We start from the raw sequence: 13,874 nt of genomic DNA, 5'->3' as shown, positions 1-13,874 counted from the left end.
TTGATAGCAGAGAAGCGGATCCAGCGAGAGCTTAATGGGGCGACGCGGAATGAAAAAGTTTTTTAGGAGTCGCAGCAGTAGAGGCGGCGCAACTATAAAGACATGTGAATAATCCCGCCCACTCTAAAATGGTACTAATCTGCAGTGGAAACGCAAGCCGAGCCGTGCTGAGTCGTACCACGCAGTAGAAATGTGTCATAAGAGAGCCATTTCCGCCGTGACCCCTTTCAGAGCTCCAGCTTTGATCAACTTCCTGAGGTGAAGTGGCCTTGAGATGGAAAGAGATTTAGTTAGTCTTCATTCACGCTCCTGCCCTCGACCTGTGGCCCTGTAGCTGGTCATACATGTTTGTGCGCTTGTGTTTTATAAGGCTGCTAAACTGATTCAGTGCTGTAATCCAGACGGCCATGTTGTGTGCCCACCATTCTCAGCTGCTTTATTACATGTCTTTACGGTGTCGGGTCACACACACACACACATAGCAGCTTTATTGTTCTCCGTCCCTCACTCCTCTCCGGCTTTTTCAAGACTGTCTTTAGCTCGAGCCTCAGATGGAGTGACAGAACAGAGTGATAATTGTTGTAATTGCTTAGGGAATCAAACAGCACAGCAGCGTTGATGTAACGCCCTTCACCATTTCCATCCTGTCATCTCACTGTCTTTCTTTTTTCCAGTGGCTCGAGCTCATGCGGCGCAAGCGTAATCTTTTAATCAATGATATCGAGCTGTGTTATTGTGGTTAGGAGTTTTATTCACCTCCTTCAATGGTTGAGTGTGAAAACCTGTGGCGATTCCTCGTTTTGAGGAGAATTGAGATATTATGCATTTCTGAAAGGTGCCGTCGTGTGTGAAGGGGCCATTATCCACTAAAGAGCTGTTGGGCTAATGCTTGTTTATACGTGTGTAAATGTGTTTATGTGACGAACAGCCAAAGGTGGAAGTTTTATAGGAGCTTCTAGCGCCGAATTGAATGGCTCCCATGACAATCAGGTTGCTGGTTGCCATGGGAGCCTCATCCTGGTCTCTCCTTTGGCCCATTCACACTTGACAGCTGTCATCTCACACACACACACGCGCAGATTTCCTCAAGCCAACCTTCCTCTTCCCCTCCCGTGTTTGATCAACACCATTGCATTCTCTCCTCATTTCACTCTGCATCTCCTCCTCCTCCTCCTCTCCTTTGATCCCCGTCTCCCATCCCTTTTCCTGTCCTTCATTCCGGCAGTCTCTTAACTCCCCATGTGTGCTCACTTATGGGTATTCCAACTTTTCTAGCTAATTAGAGTGTGTACAGAATGAAGCAAGTGTGTCACGTTTCAGGTGTGTGTGTGTGTGTGAAGTTCTAGTCCCTGCTGTGGACCCCGGGGCCATTCTATCCTCAGGAATCAGCTCTGGGAGTGTAATCCTGCAGTAGCTTACTCCAGCACAATGCCTAAGCTCTTCAGGCAGACAGAACACACCGACAGCCCCGAGGAGAGGGCCTAATCTTCCACGCAACATCAGCGTTCCTCCACCCCACGCGGCTCGAGAAGGGCAAGCAGGACAGATTCCTTCTATAGAGCTTCAAATCGGCTTGATTTTTCTCCTAATAGTGCGTAAAGAAAAGATTCATTTATCACTTTATTCAGGGTCAGAAATTCTTTTTTGAGCATAGCGGCAAGAATGCTATCCAAATTGTTAATGCCCTAGAAATTCAATCAAATGTACAGAGACTTTTTTAAAATTTTATTTTATTTTATTTTTTATTTATTTATTAATATAGGGTTCTTTCTATTTCAGATTTGTTTCAGACATACATATTATAGTTGGTGCTGAAGATTAGATTAGATTGTTATTTACATTTATTTGCATATATAGATATTGATATTTATGTTATAGGTCTAGGTATGTTATAAAAATGAACTAATAATGATAATCTAGTATAATATTGTTAGATATAATATATTGCACTATAATCAAATATTTTTGAATTCAGTAAAAACAAAGTTATTTGTTTGATATTGTTTGTTGAATTTTTCCATTCTATTGTGTTCTATTCTATTGTTCTGTTCTATTCTATTCTATTCTATGCTATTATACTTTATTGTATTTCAATTTATTGACATAGATAGATGGATATTGATATTTCTGTTGATATTAATAGGTCTAAGTAAGCCTAAGGATGTGTTATAAAAATTGATCGATTATGATAATAGCTATAATAGATTACACTATAATCAAATATTTTTGAATTCAGTTCAAAGTTATTTGTTTAATATTGAATATATTGATGTTGAATTATATATTATATTATATATTATATTATATTATATTATTATAGATAGATGGATATTGGCATTGCTGTTATAGGTCTAAGTACGTCGAAGCATATGTCATAAAAATTAATTAAAAATGATAATCCAGTATAATATTGTTAGATATAATAGATTGCACTGTAATCAAATATGTTTTAATTTGATATTGATATTTGATATTAAATTTGTTGTTGATGAATTTTTGTTATGTATTATATTATATTATATTATATTAACATCTGATATTTCTGTTTTGGGTATGCACATGTTGCATAAAATGATGGTGAATATTATGTTAGTTTTCTTTAGAATTTGTTACATTATAGTAGAATATAATCAATAATAGTTTTGAATTCAGCTGAAACATTAATAATACAAATATGATATTAATGTAACGTATACTGAATTGTGGCACATATCTTAAAGTATTTAGCGATATAGTAGAGAATAGAGTTCTGTGGTCAAGTGTCTGGGTCAATGTGGCTTTGTTAATGTAATGCAGCCTGTAAGTTTGTCACGGACGATTGTTCAATTACTGTTGTCCTGTATAAGTGTCTATCTAAGCCTGTAATGGTCTCATAGCTCTCCCTTTAGGCAGAACAAGAGCTGTGCGAAGTCACATTAACAAGATGGCTGACCCAACATTACACATTACTTTCTGATACTTGCATCCATAAACTTCCAGCAGCACTATTGACTGATGATGCAAAAGGCAAAGCTATCAAGGGTAATTGGCAAAAAAGAGATACCGTATGGTCTAGATCATAACTGTTGTTAATCCAATCCAAATAGTTCTCTGTTCTGCTTGTGCGTGCGTTCGGATGAGTCTGTTAGGGCTGTAGCGTGCACGATAATAATACAAGTATTAATGGCAAAAGCATCTGCCTTTTAAAGTGCTCAACAAAGAACACAGGTTTCACACAAATGTGTTCGCAAAAAACATGCTCGCGCTTCTGAAAGTCTTATCATCATTTGTGTTCCAGCCTGCGCCTGTAAATGAGTTCTGCACAACTTAAAAAAGAAAATGGAAATAGCTGCAGCTATGCTGACATTTTTGCTCAATTACACTAATGAGAGCATTAAGAGCGTGTGCATTTGTGGCTCCGCCAGCCAGAACTCTGAAATGGAGCTTTTTCACGCCTGAGCAGGGAGGTTCAGAGAAAGCCGTCTTAACTGCAAAGTGCACACTGACAGCAAGATACTCACTAGGTATGGCCAGAAGAACACCATTGCTCTTTTTTCTCTTTATTGCTTTTCTCAAACGCATTCCTATGCCAGGATGCGGCTGGAATTTGGCCGTCCTGTTCTTTTTCACCTCTTTAAAGTGATTTAGTTAGCTTCCAGTCCTTTGTGTTCATTCCCACAGGTACATTTGCCTCTGTGGCTTTGTCTTTTCTGTACTTCTAACAGGCTGCTAATGGCTGTTTGTGTCATGATCTAGATGCGTTTGCGTGCCTCGTGCCAGCGGAATTGGGAGGTGAGCCATGTGCCGGGGCTGCTCGATTCACCCCTGCCGAATGCCAGCGAGATGCCCGACGTTATCCTAGCGTCTTGCGCACAAGACTTGCGCCGTCTGCCAGCGCGGTACGCGAAACCTGGCACTGGACGCGTCTTGCGCCACGGGCCTGGGGGCTAAGCTCTTGATGTTTATGTTCTGCAGGAGAAGCGTGGGATTTGAGCTAGCGCAGGTGTACAGCAAGCCAAGTCGGTGTTCTTACAGGGTTTTGCTAGCCATCTTAAAATGGAAAATAGTGTAAGCATGACCCCTTTCTGGCGTAGTCTATGCATCAAGTGCATCTTTTCCATTTCCCAGAAGCCTCTAGGATGCTGGCTTAGATTTACGGCTGTATTAATCTACTCTATGTATCCGGCACTCTTGGCATCAGCGCTCGCATCTAGAAATGAAGCCGCCGCCGCTCGCCGTGCTGTCACTTGAGCTGATTTAGCAAGTGCTAACCTCCATCAGCCAGGAAATGTCAGGCTACCCTGGGCTGCATTTTTGCGCCGCTTCCTTCAGGGCAATGCCTGCTGATTAGAGCATGTGCCTTTCAGCGCGTTTTGAAATATGACCTGCTTCGGAGACGTGGCTCGTGTCAGTGTGTCTACTAGTTTGCCGCACTTTCCTTTAATTAGTATGTCACAGGTGAATGTAAACAAGCTAGTACTGATGTTCATCGTAAGCGGCGCCCGCTGTTGGTAACATTTTTCTTTCCTGAAAGACAGTGGGCTTGAAATGCTTTTCACTCGTTTTTATTGACAGGTGCTGTGAGATTTCTCTCTGAACTTTTAGAGTCTGGTAATGCTGATGCAAGGACGCACCAGATGTGTCTTCTATTTTCCCTGCAGGATTGCCGAAGGAAGCCCATTCTGAGAGCTATGGGCAAAGAGACGAACATAAATGTCTTGAGCAGACGTTATAGTGTCTGTCAATCACCGGAAGCAAAGTTAGATCACTCGATGGCCATCTTGGCAACACCCCAGGGAGCTTTTTTCTCTCTAGCTAATGGGTATAAAGCACAGCTGCTAACCACTTAAGAGAGGAAAGACCAAATTCTCAAACGGTTGAGGCTGTTTGAATAACATCAAATCAACATTATACGAATTTCTCTCGTATCTAAAAAAAAAAAAAAACCCTGCAGAACGCAGCTAATCCGTGTTCTGCCAAAAAGAAAATTGATTTTTTTAAACAAAAGGCAGGGTGTCTTATTCTACAGCTAATATATTTTTTTTCTATAGCTACTTTGTTGTTTTTACAGCTGTATTTTTAGCAGAAATTGTACTTTTAGGAGGTACAACAGCTTGTCACTGTGGCATCTTTGTAACTTATTTACCTCTAAAAGGTTAATAGTAGTACATTAAGGGTGATATTACTACTCTAAGGTACTTATATGCATCTTTTGGGGAGTAGATACAGTGTGATTTTTGAACATTTCTTCAACGTTGGTTGTAGGTAACGTGATGTTGTCAGTATGGCAAATATAGTACATCCATATTGAATTCATACAGACTTAACAGTACATAATTTATTAAGAGTCAAGAGTCGATACTGTCCATACTTTTTACAAAACATTTGATTTTTGAGTGACAGCAGCATAAAATGAGTTTTGCTGCTCTCAGCATGTTGGCCTGATAAACACTTTCTCTGTTGGTTACATTCTTCATTTTGCGTTGTTCTGTGTGTTTTTATGGTCCTGTCCATCAGAAACTGCATTTTTGCAGAGCCTTGCTGTTAAGACTTTATAATGTATATGAATACTCATTTGTGTTTCTCAAACGATCTCATTTAGAGAGTCTATTTTCATTTTTTTCCTCTCTATTTTTCAAAAGCATTTTTGTGGGTCCATTTAAAAACTAGAGACCGCCTGTGTGCTCATAAAACCATCTGAGAATTGTATAAATGCTCTCACTGTATCCTAATATATTGGATTTGAATCCATCACCTTGAATACGGCATTTACACTTAAGCAATTATGCACAGCGTCCTAAATGGTAACAATAAATAAGAGAAAAATAACATTATAGCTTTTAAAGAACTACAAATCCCATGATGCACCAACCTGGTTAATATTCCTTCATCCACTGCATTCTCAATCACTGATCTTTAAAAAATGCATTTGGCACGCACAGCCTGCTGGTAAAAATGTTCAGAGGAATGGTAGTTTTGTTTTTAAAGACAGACAAATTGTTCACAGCAACAAATTAACATAATATGCAAGACAGCATTCCAAACGGCCCACATTTTTACACGTGCCTTTTCTCACTTTCTACCCCCTCCTTCTCTTATCCTCCTTTTTTGTTTTGCTGGAAGCCATGAGCTTATGCCACTTTGACATAGTGAATCAGAAGGGGTTTGATAACTACTGTCTTGGGCAGCCACGTTGTTTAATATCTCCTTTTTGAAGTCGCAGGAGCTGTTTGTCAGTCATCAGGGGAAGAAAATGCAAAGTGCACCAAATGGAGTAGTTTTGCTGCAGTGCTTGCGCTCGACCCAGCATCCTGCATCTGAAGCACATGCCCTCTGGGTCACGGTTTAAACATGTCGAGGACGGAGGGGGCACAATTCTTCCTCAAGCTACTTCCATTTGCATAAAGTTAAAATGGAACAGGCTGGCACCAGCTCCCTCTCAAAACCCATACGACACCAGAGGCATGTGAAACGGCACCAAAGAGATATGCAAATGTGCCATGGAGAGGGGCCTATAAACCTCAGATAGATTTCTACTTTAAACACTCACCAAGGGGTGTGCTGATGTGTGCATGCGTGCTGACAGTTTTACTACCTGCATTGTCTACTGAGAACCCTTGTTCTGTGTTTTTGGTCTTCAGGCACACATAATGAATTTATGGCGATCTTTATGCGAAGCGAGTATTATTTGTCCGAAGAGTTACTTGATTTGCGACTGCGTGAAGATATAGAGCGTCTACGCCTTTGTGTTTTCTTTTTAAGTGCTAGTGTGCTTTAGTATGCCAGCTCAGAGGTTAGCAAATGGTGAGACAGAATCTGTGCACCGGCCATTAACCGTAGACAGAGGCATCTGAATTAATGACGGGTGACTTGGTACCCCAGCACTGCTTTTCATGTGTTTACTTCATGGGTAATTGGACCCTCTTCTCCCCCTTTATGGGCGAGGGTATGAACAGAACAAAACAAAACGGTGATTAACTGTGCTGTCTTTCATTTAGGGGCCTTCGGTGGCCTTCATAAAGCCGCCACTTTTATTTTCGGCCAGAACTGAGGCCCAGACAGAAGTGCAGCCAGTTATCATCTGTTCAGGAGCTCTCTTGGGACCGCCAACGAGAAGGTCAGACAATGACAAACGCTCTGTTAGCTTTTGTAAAAGGGCTGTTTTGGCAAATAATGTAAGAATGTACAAATATTTCCATACAAACCAAAGCAATCTAAGCAGTAAGCATGTACAAGGCAGATTATAAATATACATGGATTGTCAGAAGTGACCAGTTGTGTTCCTGTAGCTCAACTAGGATGACGTTAGCAATGCCAAGGTCACGAGTTTGTTTTTTAAGAAATGCATGGGCTGATAAACTGTATCTTAAAGTAGAGCTAATGTTTTGTTTTTTTTTTGTTTTTTTTCTCAATCAAAATAAAAAAGAAATGATTATATAATATACATAATTTGTTGATAATGCTGTTTATAGATTTTGGAGCTGATACTATCACTACGGTTCACTTTCAAAACTTTTGGCTCCAGATTTAAGAACTTATTTTATAAACAACAAAATTTTAACCGAATCTATGATCAGCTTTGTATGATTCTCAAATTAATGATTTTTTTGAAACTATTCTTTGTTTTAGTGAATCGAAACACTTTAGCATGATCAGAGTAGTCAAAACTTAATGTCAAAATAAAAAAGAAATGATTATATAATATACATAATTTGTTGATAATGCTGTTTATAGATTTTGGAGCTGATACTATCACTACGGTTCACGTTAAAAACTTTTGGCTCCAGATTTAAGAACTTATTTTATAAACAACAAAATTTTAACCGAATCTATGACCAGCTTTGTATGATTCTCAAATTAATGATTTTTTTGAAACTATTCTTTGTTTTAGTGAATCGAAACACTTTAGCATGATCAGAGTAGTCAAGACAAACTTAATGGCTCTTATGAGTTGGTTCTTATAGTTTAAAGCATACAATTTGCTGTTATGTCCTGCCTAAGGCTTACAACATTTATACAAACTAATGAATAAAAAAAAAATGGTGCCACATTTTGTTTTTGTTTTAGTATTCAAAATATAGTATACGGAGTGTTGTTATTTGGTTACATGGTAATTATTGGATCAAATTGCAGTCTCTTAAACTGTAAAAAGTCTTTTTGCAAGAATGTTTAAATTATTATAAAGTGTATCATCTTTTGATAATACAATAGAATTTCTTTTTTCTCAATGTGTCTTTTTTAAAACCACAAAAAATGAATGAAACTCGAATTAAGTTATTTACAGTTCCTGTCTTGAAAGAAAATGGCCTGTTATTAGCCATTTGATCGGCCTTGGCGATATAGCAGTCTATCACTTTTAATTACCCTAATAAATAAAACACATCTTTTATATATGGGGGACAGAAATAAACTGTTGATGACCCTTTTAAGCACCAGAAATGAACCCAAACAGTAGATGTTCTCACCATTAACAGCACCATAATGGAGTCATGCCCTCCCTGCAAGGTATAAGCCAGGTTTCTGACCCCGTCTGATCCCTCATTTCAGGGTGGTCCATCACTGGCCTGACTACCTACATTCTATCTGTACTTTATCAATGCCCCTCCTCAATTTTTACACCTACACTTTTACAGCCCTCACGTCATAGCCGTAACCTTCCTCTCTTCAGCTCTAGTTGGCACTCTTGCCACATGCTTTCACTCTAAGATCCCTCTCTTTCATACTGCTGCATGTTTGCACTTTCTAGTCCTTTGCTGTCTAAATCTCATTCTTATTTGATTCACATGTTTGCTTATATGCAATATTTCACCAACATTTATTTTGGCTCGTGATTGATATGTTGAAAACGTTTTCACCGACCTAACCCACTTCTCTTCCATGTCATTTCTTAACAGCCTCCTCTCTATTATTCCCACTTGTGTTTGAGCAGATATGTTATTGTAAATGTCCGCCTCATGAGCCACACTGCAGTCTGGTTTGGTGAATGCGGGCCGCTTTTTCTCATCAGTGGGCTGAAGAGCATGAAGGGTCCTCAAACCCTTCGGCAGAATGTGGCCTCTTCCTTTATTCTCTTTCTCTGCTCTTATATGCTGCTTGCTCAAGGATCCACTTCAGACCTATACAATGCTCCTTTAAAACCAGACTGGCAATTGTAGCTCTGATGTTCAGCTGCATAAACGGCGCTCACTGGCTGTAATTGCAATTTTTAAAGTTATTGCGGCACAAACTTTGTTTGTGAAGACACGAGAACAAGGGTTATAAGCTGTAAAATATGTTGTGATAAAATGATACTCTACCTGAATATATTTGTTAAAAAAATAAATTAAAAAAAGCACTTTAAGGGAGGCAGTTACTAATGTGTTATGTTTTAATACTTTTCATGATAAATGTGCAGAAACAATTCAAGTTTACTCCTCAACCAACAGTGTTTGGTCAAACAGTGAGAGATGGAAATCAGGAGTGTTTGGGGAAAAAATCATAAATCATTGATTTCATTTGGTGCCCCTAGTGGTGCTGAAATGACACACTTCACCATTAAGATCTGTTCAAGTGACCATCTGTAGCTCTTGTTTTTGCTTTTAATATTTGGCATCAGTTGTTGTTTGAATTAAAATGGCTGTATAGTTATATCTTACAGATCTGTAGTTAACCACAGTTCCCCAAACTACCATTGAATCGAGGTCTGTGCTGTGAACGTACCCTACACTACTTTGACAGACAGCCAAAATTACTGATAAAGACATTGTATACAGAAATACTGCTCCCATTGACTTTCTTTTTTTTAAAGCGCAGATACAAACAGTGTGAGACTGGTCTTAACTGGGGCGCTGCACTGCCTAAAGCCAGATTCATTTTTGTTTTGTGTGTGCGTGCTTGCATGTTTGTCTCGGCGTACAGTGGGTACTGGGTCTCACTGTGGCCAGATGTCCCAACTTTATGTAAAGGGTGTGTGTCTGTGTGAGCTGGATCAATTATCATGTAATCAGCTTAAATCTTCTAGACAGCCTGTATGCACTCAGCCAATATGCCCTGCAATGCAAACATGTATTATATTTTATTACCCTCTAATATGCCATCAATTTATGACCTAATTTTTTTCTATCGTTCATTATTTCTTATTCTTGCATTTCAATTAGCCAAGGTAAAAAGCACTTGCTGACACTTAAACAAGCCTTTCTGAACGAGTGAGAGGGATACAATAATGTACACGTCGCAGTCAAACCTTACAAGCCTGTGCGATATGTCATGATGCACCTCTTATGAGCATACAGAATCTGCTTGATTTGACAACTCACTTCTCGTCTGTGTGGTGTCAATGTCTAATGCATTGGCTTGCAATGTGCAGAGGAAATTGCTGGTGAAACAAAAGAAAAATTTTCTCAAAATTTTTATGTGCATCATGTTTTATGTACACACATCGCTCAGTTCTAGTAAAAACATTGGGTTAGAAATGGATGCTTCACTCCGAATCTTTTTCAAATTGCTTCACAACCAATTATTTTTAACCAGACCGTTCTTAAGTGCTAAAAGCAAAGGCAGGCCAGCTTTTTTGTGCAGACCTCTGTCTTTTTAATGTATTTTGAAACCTTCTGCAGGCAGCAATTGTCCAGACAACAACGTGCAACAACCTCACTATTATGTTTACCTGACACTAATAGCAGAACTTTGGAAATAATGCAGTGAAATATGTCATTTTTAATAAGCCATCTCTTATGATGTAAAATAGCAATTCACAAATAAATCATATATAAGCTCAGCCACTGCAGCACTGAAAAGCATACAAAGTAAAAAGAAAAATGGAGAAAAGTAGCCTCTGCCCAGCCTTTTAGACTTAAGCGGCACCCAGCACTCCGAGGGTTAAAGCAGAACTGCAGTGAGCCCTACTGCAGTGTCTAAAGCATTTGGCTGATCGCAACAGTACATCAAGAGAGAGAAAAAAATCTAAATGGTTCTTTTTCTTTCCTTCCAAAAATCCTTTTATTGCATTTGTAACGTTTGGCACAGTACAAATTCATGGTGCTTTTACAAGACAAACCTGCAAAGATCAACACTGACCTTTTACTGTTCAGTTTTTTTTTTAAAGAAAGACTTCTCAGTATAAATGTGTTTTTTTTTCTTTTTTGTATTTTTCCCTGCATTCTCTGTAGCGTTGTTTAGAAATCACACAGAATGCCCTTTTAAACAAGACTACACTCGTATCTTAAATTCAGTTCAGCATCTTAAAACAACTCATCTTTTAAATAGGAGTTATAAGTTAAAAAATAGTTTCAATTTATAAATTTTTTTTATATAATCTGCTTTTCTATGACCAGCCCATGGTAGTTTCAGTTTTTCCATATATATTTATTTATAAGCATGTACAACAAGAATCAATCTTTAAGAATTGCACTCTGTACAAAAAAGTAGTTCCTGTCTTTTTTTCTCCTCTTTTGTGCATTCTATTGCATGTTTTTATGCTCCGGTGAGGGTGGGCCTATAGGGCGAGAGAGGGTCGTTTTGACTGAGGTTCTGATTTGTTGTGGGCCAGACTATATCTGAGTCTCTTGTACTTTCTCCTTGGTGTGAGTTTTTATAACAAGGGTCTCAGATTTCCAGCTCCTCCAGCCCAACCAGAGGCGTCAGGTTGGGCATCTCCCCTCGAATGCTGCACATCCCCAGGTTGAGATACTTGAGGTTGACTAGACCTTCAAAGGCCCCATCTGAGATGTACTCCAGTTTCCTCAGTTCACCCAGATCCAATCTCATTAGGGATGGCACTCGGTTAAATGCATATGATGGGATGCTTTCAATGGGGTTATTTCTCAGCCACAGCTCTCGCAGCTTGGACAGATACTCAAATGCCCCACTTGGCACCACTGTCAACCGGTTATCAAATAGTTCCAGTGTATTGAGATTGGTCAGTCCACTGAAGGCACCCACTTCAATCTGTCTAATGGCATTGCGGCCCAGCTGCAGTACCTCCAGGTGATGGAGGTTGCGGAAAGAGTCGGCCTGCACAGCCTCGATGGCGTTCTCCATCAGGTTTAGGTGCCGGGTGTTGCTGGGTATACCTGGTGGCACGCGAGTGAGCCCACGCCTGGTGCACACCACCTTGCTGAGCTGGTTGTTGCAGGAGCAATCAGTCAGGCAGCCCTGGGGCCCTGCCGCGGCCGCCACCTCCACGCACGCTTGAACCATGAGGAACAGGACACAGAGCAGGGCGGCTTTCCTGGCTCGACGCACAGCTACCCGCCCCAGGAGACTCATGATGTGGCACATTCATAATTCAGCATCGTCTGGGGGGGGGCGGTTTGTGGGGTGATGATGGTGGTTGGGGAGAGGGGGGTAGTAAGCTGGGGGAAGGGGAGGGTTCACCTCTGACTAATGAAGCCCTACCCTGGGTTAAACAACACTCTAGATTGTTTTTCCATTTACTGAACTGGAGGCTAAACGTTCAGTAACAAGTACTTGAGTAAAAAGGGAGAAGTGAAAAGCCAAGGAATAATGAATCAAATAAAACGAGGGAATATATTTTATGAATAGAAAAGGGTTGGAAAGGCTCAACACCTACCTCAAAGGTTTTACACGTCCAATTTTTGCAATCACAAAATAGATTTTTTCCCCCTCAAATTCCTATGTTCCCACGATAAGCAACGTCTTCTCTTTTTTTCATTTGTCAGAAAACGAGATGAATGCCAAAATGGCCCCTAATAAATCCACAGAGGAGCATCCGAGGAGACGTGTAGCAGCTCTGCAGGGCCTCAGAGCTTTAGGCAAAAGTACCAATCCAGTTTGGCTCCTATAGAAGCGCTCGCTCTCACACTATCCACAGATGCTTGTCCTTGGATACCTCCGCTTGATGCTGCTACTAAATGCCCGTGTCTCCATAGAGGACCGCTCACACATGCTAAACCAGAGTAGGGGGAGGAAAAAAAGGGAGGGGTAGTTAGAGGGGGGGAAAGAGAGAGGAATAAGAATGAGAAATCCAGTCTTTTTAAATGTTCTTCTATGCTTTTGTTTAAAGAATAATAAAAGTGCCCCACAGTGTTTCCACTCACTTTACTTTGTCCGTCTCCCTCCCTCTCAGTATGTTTTGTCCGCTCGATTTGTCAGCACCTTGTCCAGCTGAAAAGACTGTGACACTGCGGTCATTAGCGCATTTCTTTTCTTAAGTAGCTCCGCGTTCCATCTCCGTGCACTCACGCTTGCACGCTGCGAAGGCTGCAGGGTTCTTTCTACACGCTTCCTAATAATCCTTCAATTTTTCTGTAAGAAGTTGACAACGAGAGTCCAGGGAAGGTGTAAAGGGGGGTACCAGTGCAGAGGCAGCTCCGTAAGAAGGCTCATTCACTGTAGAGAGATCGCTCTCTCTCTGCCTCGTTCTCCTTCGCTCTCTCCTGCTTTCGAGCGTGGTCTCTCCCTGGAATGAGAGAAAAAAGAGAGAGCGTTTCTCCCCCCTCTCTGTGACGTTGTGTCGATCAGAGAAGTATCCGTATAGCACTGCAGTGCCCTGAGCTCAGTGCAGAGTTGGAGCTCTCAGCTTTGTCAGCGGCACAGCTGTCCGGCTCGAGCTGGTGGACGAGCGCTGAGGCTAGGGAAAAGTGGCCCCCCATGGCAACATCTTCCCTTGCTCCCTCCTTTGTTTATTTTTAACCTCTTTGGCCCCGGGTTAGTCCACCTTCCTGCCGCTGTGCACCGATGTTTTTTGCTATGTTCTGTGGTGCAGTAGCAGGCACCCGGGATACAGGCTTACATGCCTGCTCTTCTTTTTGTCCTTCAATGAAAACGTGAATGTACTGCTGACGCATCACACTCCAAGCAGTGCATTGGTTTGATGTATTGGTTTTAGTACGTTAGCTCATCCGTGTCCGCCCCCTCCTCTCTCTCTCTCTCTCTCTCTCCCGCTCATGCTCTCT

At 40.8% G+C, this 13,874-nt stretch overlaps 2 protein-coding genes across 3 annotated transcripts in view; one reads left to right on the top strand and one right to left on the bottom strand.

The window, feature by feature from the left end:
- snd1 (staphylococcal nuclease and tudor domain containing 1) overlaps positions 1 to 13,874 on the top strand; it is a 192,185-nt gene that overhangs the window by 86,490 nt on the left and 91,821 nt on the right. The window lies entirely within an intron of this gene.
- LOC107738809 (leucine-rich repeat-containing protein 4-like) lies at positions 11,563 to 13,779 on the bottom strand. Its single transcript, XM_016550661.1, has 2 exons — positions 13,017 to 13,779; positions 11,563 to 12,865 (listed from the first exon to the last, which is right to left on the bottom strand). Exon 2 carries the CDS (start codon positions 12,235 to 12,237, stop codon positions 11,563 to 11,565), a length of 675 nt encoding a protein of 224 aa, XP_016406147.1. The 5' UTR covers positions 12,238 to 12,865; positions 13,017 to 13,779.

This window comes from Sinocyclocheilus rhinocerous, unplaced genomic scaffold (assembly GCF_001515625.1).
Source record: "Sinocyclocheilus rhinocerous isolate Xijiao unplaced genomic scaffold, SAMN03320098_v1.1 scaffold3117, whole genome shotgun sequence".
Taxonomy (NCBI): Eukaryota; Metazoa; Chordata; class Actinopteri; order Cypriniformes; family Cyprinidae; genus Sinocyclocheilus; species Sinocyclocheilus rhinocerous.
This window is presented reverse-complemented; position numbering and strand designations above follow the sequence as displayed.